This window comes from Salvelinus fontinalis, unplaced genomic scaffold (genome assembly GCF_029448725.1).
Source record: "Salvelinus fontinalis isolate EN_2023a unplaced genomic scaffold, ASM2944872v1 scaffold_0886, whole genome shotgun sequence".
NCBI classification, from domain to species: domain Eukaryota; kingdom Metazoa; phylum Chordata; class Actinopteri; order Salmoniformes; family Salmonidae; genus Salvelinus; species Salvelinus fontinalis.
Window position 1 is genome coordinate 26,568 of NW_026601095.1, and position 21,623 is coordinate 48,190.

Here is a 21,623-nt window from a genome sequence, read left to right on the forward strand (position 1 = left end):
GTAGAGAACATGTTGCAGTTTTTAAACCAGTTTGCTGCAATTCTACACATTTTCCCATGGGGTGGAGAGAAGAATTAGCAGATTTAAACCTAATTTCCTTAAATTCTACACATTTTCCCATGGGGTGGAGAGAAGAATTAGCAGATTTAAACCTAATTTCCTTCAATTCTACACATTTTCCCATGGGGTGGAGAGAAGAATTAGCAGATTTAAACCTAATTTCCTTAAATTCTACACATTTTGCCATGTGGTTGAAAGAAAATGTTGTCCCTTTTGAATCTATTTCCTTAAATTCTACACATTTTGCCATGACTTATGGCATGTTAAGATAATATCTGAATGAAAGTGACTAACAAAATCAATGGGGGCTCACTGTAGGTCAAGGCCCCTGGGTAATTCGACCCAAAACGTTTTTTTTTTTGGGGGGGGGGGGGGGGGGGGGGCGGGGCACCCCTAGTTGCCATGGGACCCTAAGCAATCGCATATGCCTAGGGCCGGCCCTGGCACTATACAAAGAATAGGTGCCATTTGGGACTCATGTTAAACTTAGGGTCAGGTCAATTCGGGATGGGAATTATTTCACTTTATTGACAAATTCCATGCCTTGCTCAAATGAGAAGAGTAAAGAATCATTGAGATCCAACTGGGTTTTCTATTCCTAATTCCCTGTGTCCATTACATTTAAGTTGATACCAGATCCACTAAGTTTAATGTGAACTCTACTTCTTCTCCCCTCCCAGTCATCCCTGGACCCATAATGCTAACCATGACCCGGGCAGAGAGAGAGAGGGAGAAGAGGAAGGAGCTTTTGAAGGCTGAGGAGAAAAGGAAGAAGATGGAGGATTTTAATAAGCAGTGGAGAGAGCAGTCCCTGCTTAAAAAACAAACTCATCAGAAACTGATGGAGGAGAGGGAGAGGATGAAGGAAAAGTACCTGGAGCAGATGAATCTGGAGGCAGATGCTCAAATCAACACCCGGTGTCTAACCACCCAACACAGCCACGATTATCTGGAGACAACACAGCCCGCTGGATCTGGAGATGGCCACCAGGAAAGGCCAAGGAGGCAACAGGCATGGGCAGAGAACCAGGAGGGGAGTTCAGAGAACCAGCAGGAGTGGCCGGAGAACCAGCAGGGGGGGCCAGACAGCCAGCACCTAGAAGCTCCAGAAGAGGCTGAAACATCAGAGCCAACCTCCAAGAACAAGAAAAGGCCAGGCATCTGGAAGAGAATTAAGATGGGGTAAAGAATGTTTAAACATCTATTCATGTTTTACACTGTTAATATATAAGTTGTCACTTTAAAAAGTGACATTACGCAAATGTGAGGGTTTAGTGTACATGCAACACACATGTAAATATATAGATACTTACCTGTCTCTGATGTCTTACAGCATTCCTGACCTGCTGTCTGCCTAGAGCTGGAACTCGAAGAAGCCACAGTTCCACTGAGGTTACGTTGGTCATTAAAAGTGTCGCCCAATAATTCCTCCTCCTCTTTAAGTCATCAAGCCACATTTCCTCCACAAAACATTATCGTCTCCTCAAGCCAGCAAGTATCCTCTTTATCAGGCAACAAACCATCGAAGGTCAGTGACCCTCCTCCCCAGAGCAGAGGTTCTCATCTTTATCCTAATTAAATTCATCTCTGCTCACCACCTCTACTGTCCTAGAAAATATCCCCAAATGGACATGGTTTAAACAGAAGTCCTTCCCTCAGACCAGTGGCTCCACAAACCAGAGTTTCTCATCTTTATTCAAGTTGAACGCAACTCTGATCATTTCCACCACCTCACCTGTTAAGGGGAGGTGCTGAAAAGGAGGTCTGGGAGGAGGTCTGCAGGTATCCTGGACCGGACCGGTAGCAGCTAAGTTGCTGGCTCCATCCCCGGACAAAGCTGCTCAAGTCAGGCCAGTGATGTTTGACGATGTCATTTTTGTTATTAAAGTTTTACGTTTTAATAAAAGCATTTATTAAAAAAGCAATATTGTTGTTACGGTGTGGATTGTTTTGTTATTTATTAGAATTGAAACATCCAGTAGTCATGGTAGATGTTAGACTTTCAATGAGACACCTAACATTACATCAGTTTGCTACAATGTGTGACATGTTATATTAGAGAGGAGTCCTCTATACACATCTATTTTAGACCAGAGGAGAAATATCAGATTGAAATAGCTTCTCTAAGAATCTGAGGAGAGAGCAACAGTAGACGCATCGTTAGCTCTCCCACCTCCAGTTCAGTACTTGGGTCATTCCACCAGTTGAGTACCTTTTGGGGAGTGTAACTTTTATTTCACCTAATTCTAACATTCTGTCATAAAGAGCACATGTTCAACTTAATAAAACACATGTTTTTCCCATCTCAAAAGTAAAAAATACATACTATAGCAAGTGCCTATTAAGTGCCAAATCAAGTGACAGGGTTGACTGTAACAGAGTTGACTATTTCATTTAGAATCAACCATAGATCCCCATGTGACAGGGGGAATGGAATGCAAGCTTACCAAACAAATGTAAATTGTTTCAACATTTCTAGACTGTCTATCTATAGGTAACAGGGTTGATGTGTTATAATTTACCCAGTGGTGATTGCAGCATGTACATCTTGGTGGGGAAAACTCCCCCAAAATGTTTTAGATGAATGCTAGCAAAACCACTACACAACACAACACTAAACAATACATTAATTGCACTGTAACTTTGACAAACGGTGCCCACAAACTGTTAGGGTTGACATAAAGCTGTCCCAACAGCAGAGCTTTCTTTTCAGCACCATGGAGTGAATCCTTTTTAAAAAACATAGCTGATATGGCTGACTTGCTTCAACAAATGTGGTTTCTACTGACATTTGAGATGTACAAACTATGGCATAAGGGGACAATGAGTGGATAACAGGCAATCCGTCATTTTGATTAAGACATTAATGAGAGAGCTAGGATGGACATAGTCAATATATATAGTCTACATGTGCACCACCAAGTCAGAGCAGTAGGCTAAGTTATGAGAGGTGAAAGGCACAAAATTATTAGGGTGAGACATATGGGCTACTAACAGCTTACTACACAACATACACTTAGTATTACTTTCTTAGCTACAGTTTACATATCTCCCTGGCATATTACATCATTTATAGAGCAGCATTCAAGACATTTTTGGACTCACCTTGTTGTGCTGTGCTCTCTTGAACAGGAAGGTGTAGTGGCGGTTTGGCATCAAAGTCTGTCATTCTCTGAATTGACTTTACATGAAAAATGCTTCCCTAAAACTTCAGTAGCTTCCACCCCATATTACTTTTATGAATACAACAAACTGATATTGGTTCACAGACCTCTTCCCTCCAATCCACGGTAAATACGTTTTGACTTTTGGACATTACAAATTAAGTCAAATTGAAAACAGTATTGGTATTGTTGAATTAGGTTTTCATAATAGCAAGCTAGGACTGATGGTTTGGTTATCTAAACAAGCAAGTATGTTTGTTTGGTTACCAAGGCAACTACTGTAGTAAACTTGCTAGCTACTTCAAATGAACACATTTCTACCGGCAAATGTGTTAAATTATAGCCATGGTATTGTAATGACCTGACTAGATCATAAATGAACAATTGTCCAGACAGAGGCTTGAGTTTGCGAATTGACGGTTTATTAAACCAACTTTACACAGGCTACTGTTTGGCCGTAGCCCACGCCAAATAAATGACAGATAACCCACAAGCCAATCGTGACCTTCTTCGGGGAAGCCCAGACGTAAAAGGGAGAACAAAGGCTAAACCTGGTCTTAACTTCCAATGCTCCACCACCCTGCCCAACCCCCCTCCACGCCACTCCGCCAACCGCCAGGATGCCCGGCATCAGAACATTCCAGGCATTCCCGTGATTGGCAGATAGCAGGTTGATTGGCATGTCGGACCCCGCGAACACTGGGTCCTGGTCAGTAAAACATAACCACCTACTAGCCTAACACATAACACACAGCTGTCGGTGCGGGTCGCTACTGTATTAAAGGGATAATCAACTCAGGGCTTTATGGGTTCTCTGGAAAATAATGCAAGTCCATGGAAGGTCAGTTCATAGAACTCATAGTCCCTCGTTGATTATCCCTTACATAACTTTATGAGCTGGATTTGCCTTTCTTTGCAACAGTGGAAGCTGCTGAGGAGGCGATGACTCATAATAATGGTTGGAATGGAGTCAATGGAGTGGTATCAACCACATCAAAGATGGGGTTTCCATGTGTTTGAGACCACTCAATTGACTTCATTACAGACATTATTATGAGCTGTCTTCCCCTCATCATCCTCCACTGCTTTGCAATTAGTTTGTTCGTTTTCAGTTGTTAGCATTTAGCTAACAGCGTCTATGTGAATTTGGTATCAGTTTGTGCTAATTTGTTAGCATTCTGGTAATAGATGCCCATAGGTTTTTCTTGTGTTTTTAGCACCCCCTCATGTGCTATGCCGGTAATACTGTAAATCCCGGTATGAGAGAAGGATGGTATGACAATATGAAAATCTGGATACCGCCCAAGCCTAGTCACCACACCTAGCTACCACATCTACCAAACCTACCTACCACATCTACCACACCTACCTACCACACCTATCATCACCATACCCACCATATCTATCATCACCACAACTACAAAACCCATCACTAAAATTACCTAACACAACTTCCACACCTACGTACCAAATCTACCACACATACCTACCAGAACTACCACACATACCACATCAACCTACCACAACTATTACACCTACCATCAACACACCTACAATCAACAAATACCACACCTACCACAACTATCACATCTACTATCACCAAAGCTACACAGCTACCATCACCACACCTACTATCACCATACCTACCAAACCTACCTACCACAACTATCATCAACCTACCTACCATATCTATCATCACCACACCTACCAAACTTACCTACCACAACAACCACCACACCAAGCACACCTACCATCACCACAAGTAACATACCTACCATCACAACATCTATCACACCTACCATCACCAAACCTACCACACCTACCTTCACCACACCTACCATACCTACCTTCACCAAACCAACCATCACCACACCTATTACACCTACCATCACCACACCTACTATCACCACAGCTACCTCACCTACCATCATCACACCACACCCACCAAACCTACCTACCTACCTACCACAACTACCTACCACAACTATCACACCCATCTACCACAACTGACACACCTACCTACCACAGCAAGCACACCTACCATCACCACAAGTAATATACCTACCATCACAACATCTATCACACCTACCATCACCAAACCTACCACACCTACCTTCACCACACCTACTATCACCATACCTACCAAACCTACCTACCACAACTACCACACCTATCATCACCCTACCTACCATATCTATCATCACCACACCTACCAAACTTACCTACCACAACAACCACCACACCAAGCACACCTACCATCACCACAAGTAATATACCTACCATCACAACATCTATCACACCTACCATCACCAAACCTACCATACCTACCTTCACCAAACCAACCATCACCACACCTATTACACCTACCATCACCACAGCTACCTCACCTACCATCATCACACCACACCCACCAAACCTACCTACCTACCTACCTACCACAACTATGACACCTATCTACCACAACTGACACACCTACCTACCACAACTGTCACACCTACATCACACCTAACATAACCACACCTACCATCACCACACCTACCATCACTATACCCACCATTACACCAACCATCTCACCTACCATCGCCACAAATACCATACCATAATTACTTCAACACACCTACCATAACTACCTCCACCACACCTACCATCACCACACCTGTCTTTCCGTACCCCCTTATTGTTCTCTTTTGCCTGACCTTTGGCTAGCAAGGTATGTTGTCCTTGGCGCCGAAATGGTTTAATATAAAACCGTCATAATGTTACACAGTGTACTGTTATGCTACCATAAGTTTGTTACAATGTGGATAATACAAAGATGTATGTTAACAAGTTTCACAAAGCTCGCTAACTAGGGTATCAATTGTAACTTGTGAGTACTGGGGACAGTGTTTGAGTGAGTGTCCATGTGCTCGCGCAGGTGGCTGAGAGCTAGGACTGCGGTTAACATAATGTGTGTTGTCTCTTCGTGTGCAGGAATGTCTTTTATTTTATCCGAATTATGTTCTGTATCATTTTACTTGTAATGTATGGTGTGCTGTTGTGCATTGAATGTGTGCACGTAGCACCTGTTATTTCCTTTTGGCGCTCTTTTGCCTGACTTTCGGCTAGCAAGGTGCCTGAGAGCTAGGACTGCGCCAAGGGTTAACATAATGTGTGTTGTCTCTTCGGGTCCAGGGCAAATACAAATAATTCAACTAGCAGACCTTCAGTTGTGGCAGCGTCCTAATTAAAAGTACACATCGCAGAGTGAACCACGCTACACAAGGTAGCCAAAGTGGAATCAAAAGTCATAGGCCTAATCATCAATCAAATATGAAATATAAAACCAAAATATAATCTACAAATAAATGTAGTAGAGTTCAAAAGGTTATTCCATCAAACTTCAAATTATTAGACTAGTACACAACGCAGAACAGAACAACCAGGTTGGGGGTCAGTGGCCCAAGCCCGCGAACAGGAATATTCCAAGTTCAGACAGAAGGGGGGAGTCAGATCGCTATGATCACCAGGAACTTTACTTTTGGTGTCTATTTTTAATTGTTGCTCTACTGGTGCTGCCTGTTGATGTTAGGTAGGTAGCTACAGTAGCTGAATGATGTTAACATCTTAGGGTTTTGTTTCATTAAATGTATTTTATTTCATCTGGGTGCTTGTGTCACCTACTATCACCCTGGTACTACCCGTAGCTCCCGTTCGCATCAGTCTGAGAGAAAGGTATGTGTTGCAGATGACTCCTTTGTAGAAGTCAATAACGTGAAATAAATAAAACATCCCAAGGTTAATGCTGTAGATATTGTTATAAAGGAGTGTGAGACTATTGAAACATGTAACTTTCCGAGTTTTATTGTTGTTATTAATATAGTTTACAGAGTGCTAAAAGTGCTGCTGTTGCAAGTTAGCATGCCTTTCTGTGATGCAGACGGTTAGCTGAGCTGGTGCTTGCGTTGCATTATGGGAGATGCAGTTTGGTCCTCTACGGTATGAATGGGATAGAGGCGATTTCACGTTGTAACTTGTTTGTGTTGCAGTGTTTTTGTACATGAGTTGTTGTATTTTGGTACTGTCAACACTGAAAGCACCTAGCAATGTATTGGGGATGTGAGACATGTGTTTTACCTTTCTTCAGGCTCCTGTGTAGAACAACTTGTCAGATGGTGCATTGGAGACTGATGTGTTCCTGTCCTGTCTTTTCACAATACTATTGCAGGTATGGTTCTATTGTCTAATAATTAAGATTATACATTCTTTGTATTAAGGACTGGTTATTATTTTATAGTATACATTATGGCTTTATATATGAATGTGATTTGTGTGAGTCTGAGAAAACACTGAGAGAGAAAGAACAACTTGTCAGATGGTGCATTGGAGACTGATGTGTTCCTGTCCTGTCTTTTCACAATTCTATTGCAGATCAAAATAAAAGCCTGAAAGACAGCCGTGGTGTCGCTCTTCATTTCTTGGTTCTCCTGTGGTACATAAGAAACCCGCTACAGTGTTTTTGTAAATCAAATAAAAATGGTATTCCAATGTTACCCATGGCTTTCATAAAAACAACCAAATGATTATTTTTGCGATAAAATATATGAAATGTATTACACTGTTAGAATGATGCAGTCAAAGTGACTGCTCATCAGCTTGATGGGGGGGTCTTGAGGTCTTGGTTCTAGTGTTAACAGAGACCCTGAATCAGTCAGTTTGATTCTGAATCAGTAAGCTTGACTCTGAATCATGTGCAGTGTGACCACTGAGACTTAAACCAACTCAATATGACTCCTGAGATAAACAGTTAATCATTTAAAGTGTCTGTGAAAAGAAACCAAATCAGTCAGTCTGGTCAAAGTAACATATTTTTTGGTTATTCCGCTACCATTTTGGTAACGAAATTTACGAGTTTTAATCACTTAATTCACAAACAAAATATATATCAGAAAAATCACTAGAACTAATTGTTAGCTCCAACATTACTTGTTACTTCTGTGAACTTTCATTATCCTCCCTCACAAATCCAAATGTGAAAATATCTGAAAGTTATGTGGGTTTTTGGTAACGGAATTACAAGGCACAAGTCAATATTCCTTAAACGATTTCTCCAAACCCAAATGTAAGTGTTGATATTAGTAGTCAGGGGTCTTTACGTCAACATTATTATTTTTTAATGTAGTTCTGATATTTGACCTTTTAAGACTTTTTCTGGTGATGTTTTCTAAGATCCCTTTTCCATCTGTTTACCCAGAAATCAAAGCCTTCACTGGTTGAAAAATGGTTCTAGAATTACATTTACCAAAAATATACACTCTTAGATTTCATTTGACACCCAATTACACATGCTCCTTCCTATGAACATCACGTTGGTGTTCCTGGGTCCTTTTACATGGAAATGCCCTACTGTGACTCTAGAGATGCTATCCATCCCCAACTAGTAATAAAGTGGTCGGGTTGGTTGCTTCTGGCCTTTCCAGCTTCAGGCTGAATCACACCCATGATGAGAGGAGGTTTACTGGACACACAGGGAGAACCTACAGTCTGAATCACACCCATGAAGAGAGGAGGTTTACTGGACACACAGGGAGAAACTACAGTCTGAATCACACCTATGATGAGAGGAGGTTTACTGGACACACAGGGAGAAACTACAGTCTGAATCACACCCATGATGAGAGAAGGTTTACTGGACACTGAGAAACTACAGTCTGAATCACACCCATGATGAGAGAAGGTTTACTGGACACTGAGAAACTACAGTCTGAATCACACCCATGATGAGAGAAGGTTTACTGGACACACAGGGAGAAACTAGTCTGAATCACACCCATGATGAGAGGAGGTTTACTGGACACACAGGGAGAAACTACAGTCTGAATCACACCCATGATGAGAGAAGGTTTACTGGACACACAGGGAGAAACTACAGTCTGAATCACACCTATGATGAGAGAAGGTTTACTGGACACTGAGAAACTACAGTCTGAATCACACCCATGATGAGAGGAGGTTTACTGGACACTGAGAAACTAGTCTGAATCACACCCATGATGAGAGGAGGTTTACTGGACACACAGGGAGAAACTACAGTCTGAATCACACCCATGATGAGAGAAGGTTTACTGGACACACAGGGAGAAACTACAGTCTGAATCACACCCATGATGAGAGGAGGTTTACTGGACACACATATGGAGAAACTACAGTCTGAATCACACCCATGATGAGAGGAGGTTTACTGGACACACAGGGAGAAACTACAGTCTGAATCACATCTATGATGAGAGAAGGTTTACTGGACACTGAGAAACTACAGTCTGAATCACACCCATGATGAGAGAAGGTTTACTGGACACTGAGAAACTAGTCTGAATCACACCCATGATGAGAGGAGGTTTACTGGACACACAGGGAGAAACTACAGTCTGAATCACACCCATGATGAGAGGAGGTTTACTGGACACACATATGGAGAAACTACAGTCTGAATCACACATAATGAGACTACTTTTTTTATATTTTTTATTAATTTATCCCTTTTCTCCCCAATTAGGGTGGTATCCAATCGCTAGTAATTACTATCTTGTCTCATCGCAACAACTCCCGTACGGGCTCGGGAGAGACGAAGGTCGAAAGCCATGCGTCCTCCGAAGCACAACCCAACCAAGCCGCACTGCTTCTTAACACAGCGCGCCTCCAACCCGGAAGCCAGCCGCACCAATGTGTCGGAGGAAACACCGTGCACCTGGCCCCCTCGGTTAGCGCACACTGTGCCCAGCCCGCCACAGGAGTCGCTGGAGCGCGATGAGACAAGGATATCCCTACCGGCCTAACCCGGACGACGCTAGGCCAATTGTGCGTCGCCCCACGGACCTCCGGCTGCGACAGAGCCTGGGCGCAAACCCAGAGACTCTGGTGGCGCAGCTAGCACTGCGAAGCGCCACCCGGGAGGCCCGAGACTACCTTTTAAGGGTTTGGTATTTGTTAGTGTTTAGGTTAGAGTTAGTTTCAAGTTTTGGCCAGACGGGCTGTCAATGGGATGTTGGTCTGAAAAGTCCATTTAGTCTTTCCCTTCTCAAACCTGTCCTCCCCCTAACCAGTTCATATCATGTATTCCACCACCAGCACATCTGATTCACTAATCAGAGGTTTTGATGATTAGTTGACCAGTGGTACAAAGGGGACTGGATCTAGGTGAACTATGTGGAGTGTCTTCCAGGGACAGTACAGTACAGACTGAGAAGATAACAACAGTGTAGTTTACTCAACTCATTCAAACTATCATGACTATTGTTTAGAGAGAAGATCTGCACAAGGGCATAAAGTGTAAGATATAGCAAGAGAGGACAATGTGGTGCAAGGCAGCCAAAGTGGAATCAAAAGTCATAGGCCTAATCAATATAAAACCAAAATATAATCTACATATAAAGATATGTCATCTGCATGTGTTATACAAAAGCTCCCTTCTCACATCCCAGGTCATGTTTGGACTGGAACGTGACAACTCAACGTCTATGCACATCTTCCCAAACGCTTGTTGGAGGAAAAGAAGAAGAGGAATGGTGCAACGGAGAAGGACGAGATCATTGAACAATTACAGTCTGAGACAGACCATCTCAGAGCCCTTTTAAAAGACGAAAGGAGGAGAAGAGTAGAAAGGGGTATAATGAAAGAGTGGAAGGCTGAAATCCTGAGACTGAGGGAGTCAGAGAGCCAGAGGGAGGCAGAGAAAAAGACGGAAGCAGAGAGAGCCACAGAAGCGAAGGAGAACCAGAGCAAAATGCAGGAGATCAACAGACTAAAACAACTGCTGGAGCTGCTGATGGTGGACCTACAACTGGCCCACGTAAGACATGTCATTGTTATTATTAAAAGGCAGTGTATATTTGCCCAGCTGAAAATGAATGGCAGCAGACAGCTGTATACTAACCCAATGTTAACTTTTATGCCTTTCCTAAACATTAACCCTTACCTTAACCTCACTGAAACTATACCTAACCTTTACCATAACCCAACCCTAGGTCCTAAACCTAACCTTCATTTATCTCAACCCCTACGCCTTTCTTCTGCCGGTTGAATATCCACTTCCTTATTAACGTCATTACTGTTGTTGTTGTTGATAACTGTATCTGTGCAGGTTGTAAATAATTGCATTAGTGAAACATCATTTGTAGTAGTAATTTCTACAAGCATAAACATCAGAGACAACATTGTTGTAACATCACACAAATTGCATTGGGAATTTAATTTATCTTTAATCAGAGAGAGAGAGATAATAGAGGCAAACAGAAGAGAGGAGATGGTGGAAGAGGAAAGAAGGGAGATCCTTGAAAAGTACAAGAGGGGTGACTTAGAGGAGGAGGAGAAGGAAGATGACAAGGAGGACATTCTCCCACCTGATAAAAGTATCCGAAGGAGAGCTGCGGGCTGAGTGAACAAGAAGTGGGAGAAGAGGAACCTCAAAAAGATTGAGAGAACGTATCAGAGAGAGGCTGAGGAGGGCTATAAGATCATCAACAAAGGTAAGTCCTATTTTCCCTCAGTTCATAACGTTTAAGTTGATACCAGAGTAAGTTGAAACCCTGAAAGAGTTCCTAACAAATACACACCCAAGATGTTTTTGGGGGGGGTTCGGGGGGCCACTAGTGGCCATGAGGCCCTAAGCGATAGCATATGCCCTGGCACTATACAAAGAATAGGTGCCATTTGGGACTCATATTAAAAACTTAGGGTCAGGTCAATTCGGGATTGGAATTATTGAACTTTATTGACAAATTACATGCCTAGCTCAAATGAGAAGAGTAAAGAATTATTGAGATCCAACTGGGTTTTCCATTCCTAATTCCCTGTGTCCATTACACTTAAGTTGATACCAGATCCACGAAGTTGAATGAGAACTCTACTTCTTCTCCCCTACCAGCCATCCCTGGACACACAAGCCTAACATCCACCATGACCCTGGCAGAGAGAGGGAGAAGAGGAAGGAGCTGCTGAAGGATAAGGAGAGAAGGAAGAAGATGGAGGATTTCAATAAGCAGTGGAAAGAGCAGTCCCTGCTTAAAAAACAGACTCATCAGAAACTGAAGGAGGAGAGGGAGAGGATGAAGGAGCAGTGCCAAAAAGACAAGCAGGAGAAATGGCTGGAGCAGAAGAATCTGGAGGCTGATGAGCAAATCCAGACAGTCAGCAGCTAGAAGCTGCAAAAGAGGCTGAAACATCAGAGCTAACCTCAAAGAAAAAGCCAGGCATCTGGAGAAGTTAAGGGGTAGAGAATGTTTAAAATTGTATTCATGTTTTACAGGGTTAATATACACTATCGTTCAAAAGTTTGGGATCACTTAGAAATGTCCTTGTTTTTGAAAGAAAAGCTATTTTTTTGTATATAAAATAACATCAAATTGATCAGAAATGCAGTGTAGACATTGTTCGTTTTGTAAATGACTATTTTAGCTGGAAACGGCAGATTTTTTATGGAATATCTACATAGGCGTATGGAGGCCCATCATCAGCAACCATCCCTCCTGTGTTCCAATGGCACGCTGTGCTAGCTAATCCAAGTTCAATATTGTAAAAGGCTAATAGATCATCAGAAAACCCTTTTGCAATTGTGTTAGCACAGCTGAAAACTGTTGTCCTGATTAAAGAAGAAATAAAACTGGCCTTCTTTAGACTAGTTGAATACCTGGAGCATCAGCATTTGTGGGTTTGATTACAGGCTCAAAATGGCCAGAAACAAAGACCTTTCTACTGAAACTCATCAGTCTACTCTTGTTCTGAGAAATGAAGGCTATTCCATGCGAGAAATTGCCAAGAAACTGATGATCTCGCACAACGTTGTGTACTACTGAACAGCGCAAACTGGCTCACATTACCCAAATTGTGAGGGTTTAGTGTACATGTGTAATAAATGCCATTTAAAATAACGCAAGCATATTGCTATTACGTTGTTATAACTAACTTCTTTCAAAACAGGGTTTCTCACAAACTCATAAGCAGATACTGAGACCCACACACACCCAGAGACAGATGGCTGACACAAACCCCACACAAACACTGATTAAAACAGGAAAGGCCTTGACCAACAGGGTGCCTGTGTCTGCATTGCACGAGATACTGAGACACACACACACCCAAGGACAGAGAGCTGAGGCAAACCTTTCATAAACACTGATAAAACAGGAACATCTACGCACACACAAAATCTCCTGTTTTAGCTGAACATTTTACAGAGACACGCAGATATGTCAAAATAGGAACATCTACGCACACACCTAAACTCCTGTTTTAGCTGAACATTTCTGAAGACAAAGAACTCTACTCAGAGCCAATGGGACAGTGATACTAGCCTGAAGGGGACCTCGCCCAACTCATCAGGACCAACCAGAAGACCAGACCAGCCAGACTCAACCTACTTTATTACCTGTATAAAATACATTTGCACTATGTTTCGGGGCTCTGTCTGCAGGTTCCTTACGAGCTGAATGAACGAGTCCGTGCACGCTTGTACCAGATATCTTTACTCTGAATAAACTGCCGCTTGTCATACAATCTACCACCTGGTCCGAATCCATCCTTGACCGACTCTCTCTTCTCCTATTTCTCATTATCAACACATGCATCACACATGTAAATACAGTGGGGAGAACAAGTAGGTTTTGCAGGTTTTCTTGACGGAATATAAAACAAAAATCCAGAAAATCACATTGTATGATTTTTAAGTAATTAATGGGGCCCACGGCCGCACCCGCTGCTCGTTGAGAAGAGTAAGAACGATACGTGCTTTCACGTCAGTGTCTCTAAAAGTCTCCAATAACACCAGAAAAAGTCGCTAGAGTTTAGAAACTTTTTGAAAATGTGTTGCTACAGGTGTCTGAGTACTTGCTAAATATAGTGACTATGTCGCCAAGTTGGCAAACAGGTACATGAGGACAAACAATAGAAGATAATGTCATTATTAGACATAAATGCCACTTGAAGCTTGATGATGACTTGATCATTTGAATCGGCTGTGTAGTGCTAAGGCAAAAACGTGCACAGATGTTTGGAGCATTCCGATATGCCACAGCTGGTGAGGTGTCAGGTCGCCTCTGTACTTGAAGGATGATTATTCCAACTCTCCGTGAAATGCTGCAGATCTGCCTGCAGACGAGGTAGGAACACATATCTCACACAGAAGAAGTGGGCCCCACCCCTGTCCCACAGGCGGCCCAGTCCTCGCCCAGCAGTCCCTCCCAGCTGCATTCAGAGCAGGAGATGTTCACCCCTCCGCGTCCAGACTGCAAGCTGATCCCGCCCTGGCTTACATTCAGGCCGGGATGTAAATGTAAATTGTTCTTTGTCAAAAATAAATCACTGCATTTGACTCACACAGCCTCAGTAACTTACTCACCTTGACCACTGTGTGTGTGCCTCTCTGTGACATAAGCTAAACATCTAGCTGGCTAGCTCATCATGCCTCAAGTCTAAACTACACTCAAAAAATACAGAAAGGACTGTGGGAATCAAACCCTGAATTCAAAGGCTGGTTGAAGCCATTTATTGGAGATGATACACGGGCATATACTGCCTGTATTGTAAGGCTGATTTCTATGCCAAACTTAGTGATGTAAAAAAAAACACATAACTCATAACAACTGTTCCATGCTGGTGTGTGATCACATTGGAGAAGCATGTAGAACTGCTTTCTCAGACTCCACTGCTGCACTTCAAAATGCACAGGACAAAGTGCACAGAAATGACTAATGGTGTTCTAGCATCATACTTTCTGAAAAAGTTGGTCGCAGCCAGCCTCCTCGATGAGTCCACGGATGTAAGTGTTTCTAAGTACCTGGGGGTTGTGATAAGGTACTTTAGTGACACCAAGCAGACAATTGTATCAACATTTCAGGTGCTTGTTGAGTTGGAGTGGAAGGAGAAGCCAAATCTATTTAGCTCGTGCTGTTGTGGCTTTCCTTGAGAAGTGTTCTCTTAAAAAGAGAAACTCCTGGGGATAGGGACTGACAATGCCCTAGTTATGACGGGGATTACCAATGGGGTCCATAAAGTGCTGAAGGAGGAGTATGGCCTCAAATATCTGGTTCTTATGTGTGTGCCACTCTCTGTGTAACAGCATAACTTTACATCGTCCCCTCGCCCCGACACGGGCGCGAACCAGGGACCCTCTGCACACATCAACAACTGACACCCACGAAGCGTCGTTACCCATCGCTCCACAAAAGCCGCGGACCTTGCAGAGCAAGGGGCAACCCTACTTAAAGTCTCAGAGCAAGTGACGTAACTGATTGAAATGCTACTAGCGCGTACCCGCTAACTAGTGTAAGAAATTGTATTAGATATTGGTAACTTGTTTTAACAACTTCTCAACATTACCTATAAGTTGACACAACATACACACCCCCTCTTTCTCTTGGACATATGCTGGACACATAGGACATATACACGGCACCCACAATTCCCCTCCCCCATGACAATCACACAGACACACCCAACCCATGGTTGGACCTCAGGACAAAGAACTCTCAGGAACCAATGGAACGTGGACACCAGGCCTGATCAGGACTACCCAAGACCCAGATCGACCAATCGGAAGGCCGGACTCGCAGATCTACCTACTTTGCTTGTTGTCTATATAGTACTGAACAATTCTGGAAACTCCCTCTTTTTCCGGACGATTCACTAGGAGTCAGACTGAAAGAGCCTTGCTGCAAGATTTTACTAAGATATCTTTACATGTAATTAAACGGCCTTATTATAAAATTATCCACCTCGTCCTATTGTCTCCTCTTGTTCTCCTGTCAACAGTAAACGTTTTACTAACACTAGCTAGCCATTTCACATCCGTTACACTCACCCCCCTTTCAACCTCCTCCTTTTCCGCAGCAACCAGTGATCCGGGTCAACAGCATCAATGTCACAGTATAACTTTACGTCGTCCCCTCGCCCCGACACGGGCGCGAACCAGGGACCCTCTGCACACATCAACAACAGTCGCCCACAAAGCGTCGTTACCCATCGCTCCACAAAAGCCGCGGACCTTGCAGAGCAAGGGGCAACCCTACTTAAAGTCTCAGAGCAAGTGACGTAACTGATTGAAATGCTACTAGCGCGTACCCGCTAACTAGCTAGCCATTTCACATCCGTTACATCTGCAGCTTGCTCATTTGTAGTTCTAAACACATTTAGGGTGTTTTTGACTCACTTTTTGTCTCTCCCACAATGTTATTCCTCTCTCCTACAGCGTCCATCACAATTATATGCACATGGCCAATTATGAAAATTAAGTTATGAAGTCATTTAGCGACTTCTAGCGACTTTTAGGACAGCCAATAGCTACTTTTTCTTACTGAGGAGTTGGCAACACTGAAAGTACTCTGTAACCACTTAGTGTGGACACCAGGTAAGACCACACACACACAATAACAGTCTCTCTCCTTCACTTCATCCCTCTCCCCCTTCTCCCTAAATCCTCTAGGTTATATCAGCTGTGTTGGTGAACCCCTCCCGCATCTGAGCTGGCTGATAGAGGGCACAGCATGATCATAGGTGAGGTCACATGGTTGGGTCAACAGGAAGTATTATTAAAGAGATGCTTTACATTGAAATACAGATAGAGATGTAGTAGTCCCATTGTGAATGATCCAAGGTCAGTTTTTCATTTCACCTCCTGATTCAAGATGACTGACCGTATTAGAATGGGGGAAAAAACAAGGCTTAATCATGCTCTCTCTCTATCCATCTGTCTCTCGTCTGCAGGTATGTTTTGATGTGAGAGAGGAAGCCAGTCCCGTTATCTCCACTCACCCGCCACTCACTAGCTACTTTTGTATTATTGTTTGTCGCTATGTTTACTAGCTACCTAGCTAGCCAGAGAGCCAAGAGAGAGAGCATTGCATTGTGGGTTTTGTGGTCAACGTGAGCTGCAACAGATTTCCACAGGGATTTTCACGTTTCTACCAACCTTGCTTTAGCGACAAAATTAAACATTTGTTCACAAAAATATTGTTTTCACATACTAGTGTTATTTAACACTGTTAATAATAGGGTTTAGTGGTTTGGGTGGATTATCCCTTTAAGAGACAAAGTTACTCCCACCCTTTACCCATGTTTCATTGCATTGAATGAAAGGAGGTCTTCCGCATTGGGAGACGGTATTTGAAGGAGGAAACTGTTGAATAATTCCCTACACTGTTTAGACTGAGCACATCTAAGCAAAATAAATACTTTGTCATGACAATATGAACAGATGGATGTGTTCTAGACAAGTATGCCCATACCATATATTGGCTGATTTGGCAATCTGGAGTCCAGGTAATTGTTTTAAAAGCGTTTTTAAATGTGAGTGTGTTATCCTCTATCTCCAGTTATGAGAACCATGTAGCTACTACTATGCGTTCCAAAACGATTTCCTGACCATTTAGAAGTTAAATCATGCAGGATTTTTTTTATTTTACCCACTGATAGAACATGTACATTTTTTGAATGGCAATGTTTTTTTATTATCATTTTAAATTGACTTTACATTAAAAAATACTTCATTAAAACTTCAATAACTTCCACCCCATAATACACCACCCTCCTTCAATGCGCCATGTGTGTCTGTGGGAAAGGCTGTTGCTGCCATAGCAACGTACTCTGCACTCGCTCTGGCCTGAGATTAACTGTTGAACTCGGTGATTGACAGTGTAGTTTTTTTTAGCCGATGGTACAGCTAGTATTGAGAATTTTCCAGAACATGTGTGGTAATTAATTGCAGAAGAGCTAGCAAGATGAGTGCACTCTGTGCTCTGGGTCATTAGACAACATTAGACATGCACCTGTCTGGGGAGTGGACATAACTGTTTATATTTGTAACTGTTATGGCCTAATATGTTAGGGTGACCAGATGTCCCCGTTTTTGGTGGCCTGTCCCCGGTTGAAGCTGTCCCCGGAAATGGCCCCGTTTTTAACAGTGCACCGTTTTAATTAAACAGTGCATTAAAAACAGACTGCAAAGTGAAATAATATTTTACGTGGCAAGAAAGACTGGGCAGCAGAGCCTACCAGTTGATGTCTTAATCGCGTTGTGCTTGTTTTGTCCAGCAGAGGGGGCTGCTCGATATAGCAGCTTCACTCACTCTTCTACTAACTACTTGCTGGGCGTTAGTTTTAGAGAACTGCTGTGGAAAACTCGGCCAGAAGCTAGCGAGTGTCGAGTGAATCCACAACATCACCACAAACATATTTTCAAGCCAGGTACGTTACAATCGTTTGAGATACTAGCTAGTGATGTTACAATGTCACACTTTATTATATAGATAGATGATTTGCTCTATAGGGTTTAAAATAGGTTATGCTAACTAACATTAGCTATGTCGTTTAAGTTATCTAGCTAGGTTAGCTAGCTACTGTCATGGTAGCTAGGTTAAAAAACGTTCACATGTAAACATGCAGTGGACGGGCTATTTTCAAAATATGATTATATTAAATGAATGCACAATTAATTACGAGAATATTTATTTGTATATTACAATTGTAATGGTTTGACAGTATAATAAGTAGTGTGAAAATATATTTTGAAATTTTCATGGATAACATTAGCATAATGTGGAGGAAGACTGGATAGGAAGAGTGAAAGAGAGAGAAGAGGAAAGGTTAAATGATTACAGAGCCTGCCAATTTATTATTCCAAACAATGTTTTTGAAAAACAAATACAAAAATGAGGCAAGCAATGGAAATCTGTTAACCAAATTATGTTATCTAATAGTGTACTATTTATTATTGAAGATTGGAGAGGAAGGAGAAGGAAAAATGAAGGGAGTAAAAAGAGTGAAGCGAGGAGTTTGTAGAAGAGTGAGGTGGAAAGGTAAAGAGAAGGAAAGGAAGAAAGAGCAGGAAGCCGAGTGAAGAAAAGAGGAGAAAGATTGGAGCAGAAGAAAAGTTAAAAGTAAGAAGAGCAGCTCTTTCCAAGAAACGGAATAAATGATATATGGACAGCAGCAAGAAATAGGTTCACTGTTCCTTTGCTTATTGTGAAGACAAACTTCAACCAGGAGTTCATGGAGGAGCTGGCCAAAGACATCAATCCTGAGGAAGATACATTCTTCAGAGAAATATACAGATTAGGTTGGTATAAGTATATTATGTAGTTACCAATCTCATCAGCGTCTTATTTCTTTATTATGTCAAGTATTTCACATATACTATTGCCTGTTTTTTGTTCTTCAATTTTTCTCATGTTCTCTTCTGCTCTTATTCTACCCAGACTACCAGGACCACTGAATGGCTGTTCAGATTGGACAGTTCTGTCTAGTCTGTAGTGTTTCTGTAATATAGTTGTTTTCTCTATAGCAGTGTGCCTGTTAGACTAAATACATGAAACCGGAATTATCCCCATTTTTTTTATTTCATAGATAATAACATTGGATATTTTAATGATATATTGACCACCGAACTGGAAATGTCCCCGGTTTTAATTTCAGGAATCTGGTCACCTTATGTACTATTGCTATGGTTACATGTAGCGGTTTTTATATGTACCACAGGAGAACCAAGAAATGAAGAGCGAGACCACGGGTGTCTTTTTGGCTTTTATTTTGATCTGCAATAATATTGTGAAAAGACAGGACAGGAACACATCAGTCTCCAATGCACCATCTGACAAGTTGTTCTTTCTCTCAGTGTTTTCTCAGACTGAGGAGAGCGGGAGCTACGGGTAGTACAAGCCCCCAGATGAAATACACTGCTCAAAAAAATAAAGGGAACACTTAAACAACACAATGTAACTCCAAGTCAATCACACTTCTGTGAAATCAAACTGTCCACTTAGGAAGCAACACTGATTGACAATAAATGTCACATGCTGTTGTGCAAATGGAATAGACAAAAGGTGGAAATTATAGGCAATTAGCAAGACACCCCCAAAAAAGGAGTGATTCTGCAGGTGGTGGCCAAAGACCACTTCTCAGTTCCTATGCTTCCTGGCTGATGTTTTGGTCACTTTTGAATGCTGGCGGTGCTCTCACTCTAGTGGTAGCATGAGACGGAGTCTACAACCCACACAAGTGGCTCAGGTAGTGCAGCTCATCCAGGATGGCACATCAATGCGAGCTGTGGCAAGAAGGTTTGCTGTGTCTGTCAGCGTAGTGTCCAGAGCATGGAGGCGCTACCAGGAGACAGGCCAGTACATCAGGAGACGTGGAGGAGGCCGTAGGAGGGCAACAACCCAGCAGCAGGACCGCTACCTCCGCCTTTGTGCAAGGAGGTGCACTGCCAGCGCCCTGCAAATGACCTCCAGCAGGCCACAAATGTGCATGTGTCTGCTCAAACAGCTTGCAGTCTGGACGCGGAGGGGTGAACATCTCCAGCTCTGAATGCAGCTGGGAGGGACAGGGGTGGTGCCCACTTCTTCTGTGTGAGATATGTGTTCCTACCTCGTCTGCAGGCAGATCTGCAGCATTTCACGGAGAGTTGGAATAATCATCCTTCAAGTACAGAGGCGACCTGACACCTCACCAGCTGTGGCATATCGGAATGCTCCAAACATCTGTGCACGTTTTTGCCTTAGCACTACACAGCCGATTCAAATGATCAAGTCATCATCAAGCTTCAAGTGGCATTTATGTCTAATAATGACATTATCTTCTATTGTTTGTCCTCATGTACCTGTTTGCCAACTTGGCGACATAGTCGCTATATTTAGCAAGTATTCAGACACCTGTAGCAACACATTTTCAAAAAGTTTCTAAACTCTAGCGACTTTTTCTGGTGTTATTGGAGACTTTTAGAGACACTGACGTGAAAGCACGTATCGTTCTTACTCTTCTCAACGAGCAGCGGGTGCGGCCGTGGGCCCCATTAATTACTTAAAAATCATACAATGTGATTTTCTGGATTTTTGTTTTATATTTATATTATATTTTATATAAACCTACTTGTTCTCCCCACTGTATTTACATGTGTGATGCATGTACACTAAACCCTCCCAATTTGGGTAATGTGAGCCAGTTTGCGCTGTTCAGTAGTGCACAACGTTGTGCGAGATCATCAGTTTCTTGGCAATTTCTCGCATGGAATAGCCTTCATTTCTCAGAACAAGAGTAGACTGATGAGTTTCAGTAGAAAGGTCTTTGTTTCTGGCCATTTCGAGCCTGTAATCAAACCCACAAATGCTGATGCTCCAGGTATTCAACTAGTCTGAAGAAGGCCAGTTTTATTTCTTCTTTAATCAGGACAACAGTTTTCAGCTGTGCTAACATAATTGCAAAAGGGTTTTCTGATGATCTATTAGCCTTTTACAATATTGAACTTGGATTAGCTAGCACAACGTGCCATTGGAACACAGGAGGGATGGTTGCTGATAATGGGCCTCCATACGCCTATGTAGATATTCCATAAAAAATCTGCCGTTTCCAGCTAAAATAGTCATTTACAAAATGAAC

At 42.5% G+C, this 21,623-nt stretch overlaps 1 protein-coding gene across 1 annotated transcript; it reads left to right on the plus strand.

Annotated features, from left to right (window-relative positions):
• Window positions 1-749: 749 nt before the first annotated feature.
• LOC129847588 (uncharacterized) lies at window positions 750-1,993 on the plus strand. The gene is made up of 2 exons (XM_055915341.1): window positions 750-1,242; window positions 1,394-1,993. The coding sequence occupies exons 1-2, from the start codon at window positions 758-760 to the stop codon at window positions 1,416-1,418; spliced, it is 510 nt and encodes a 169-aa protein (XP_055771316.1). The 5' UTR covers window positions 750-757; the 3' UTR covers window positions 1,419-1,993.
• Window positions 1,994-21,623: the final 19,630 nt, after the last annotated feature.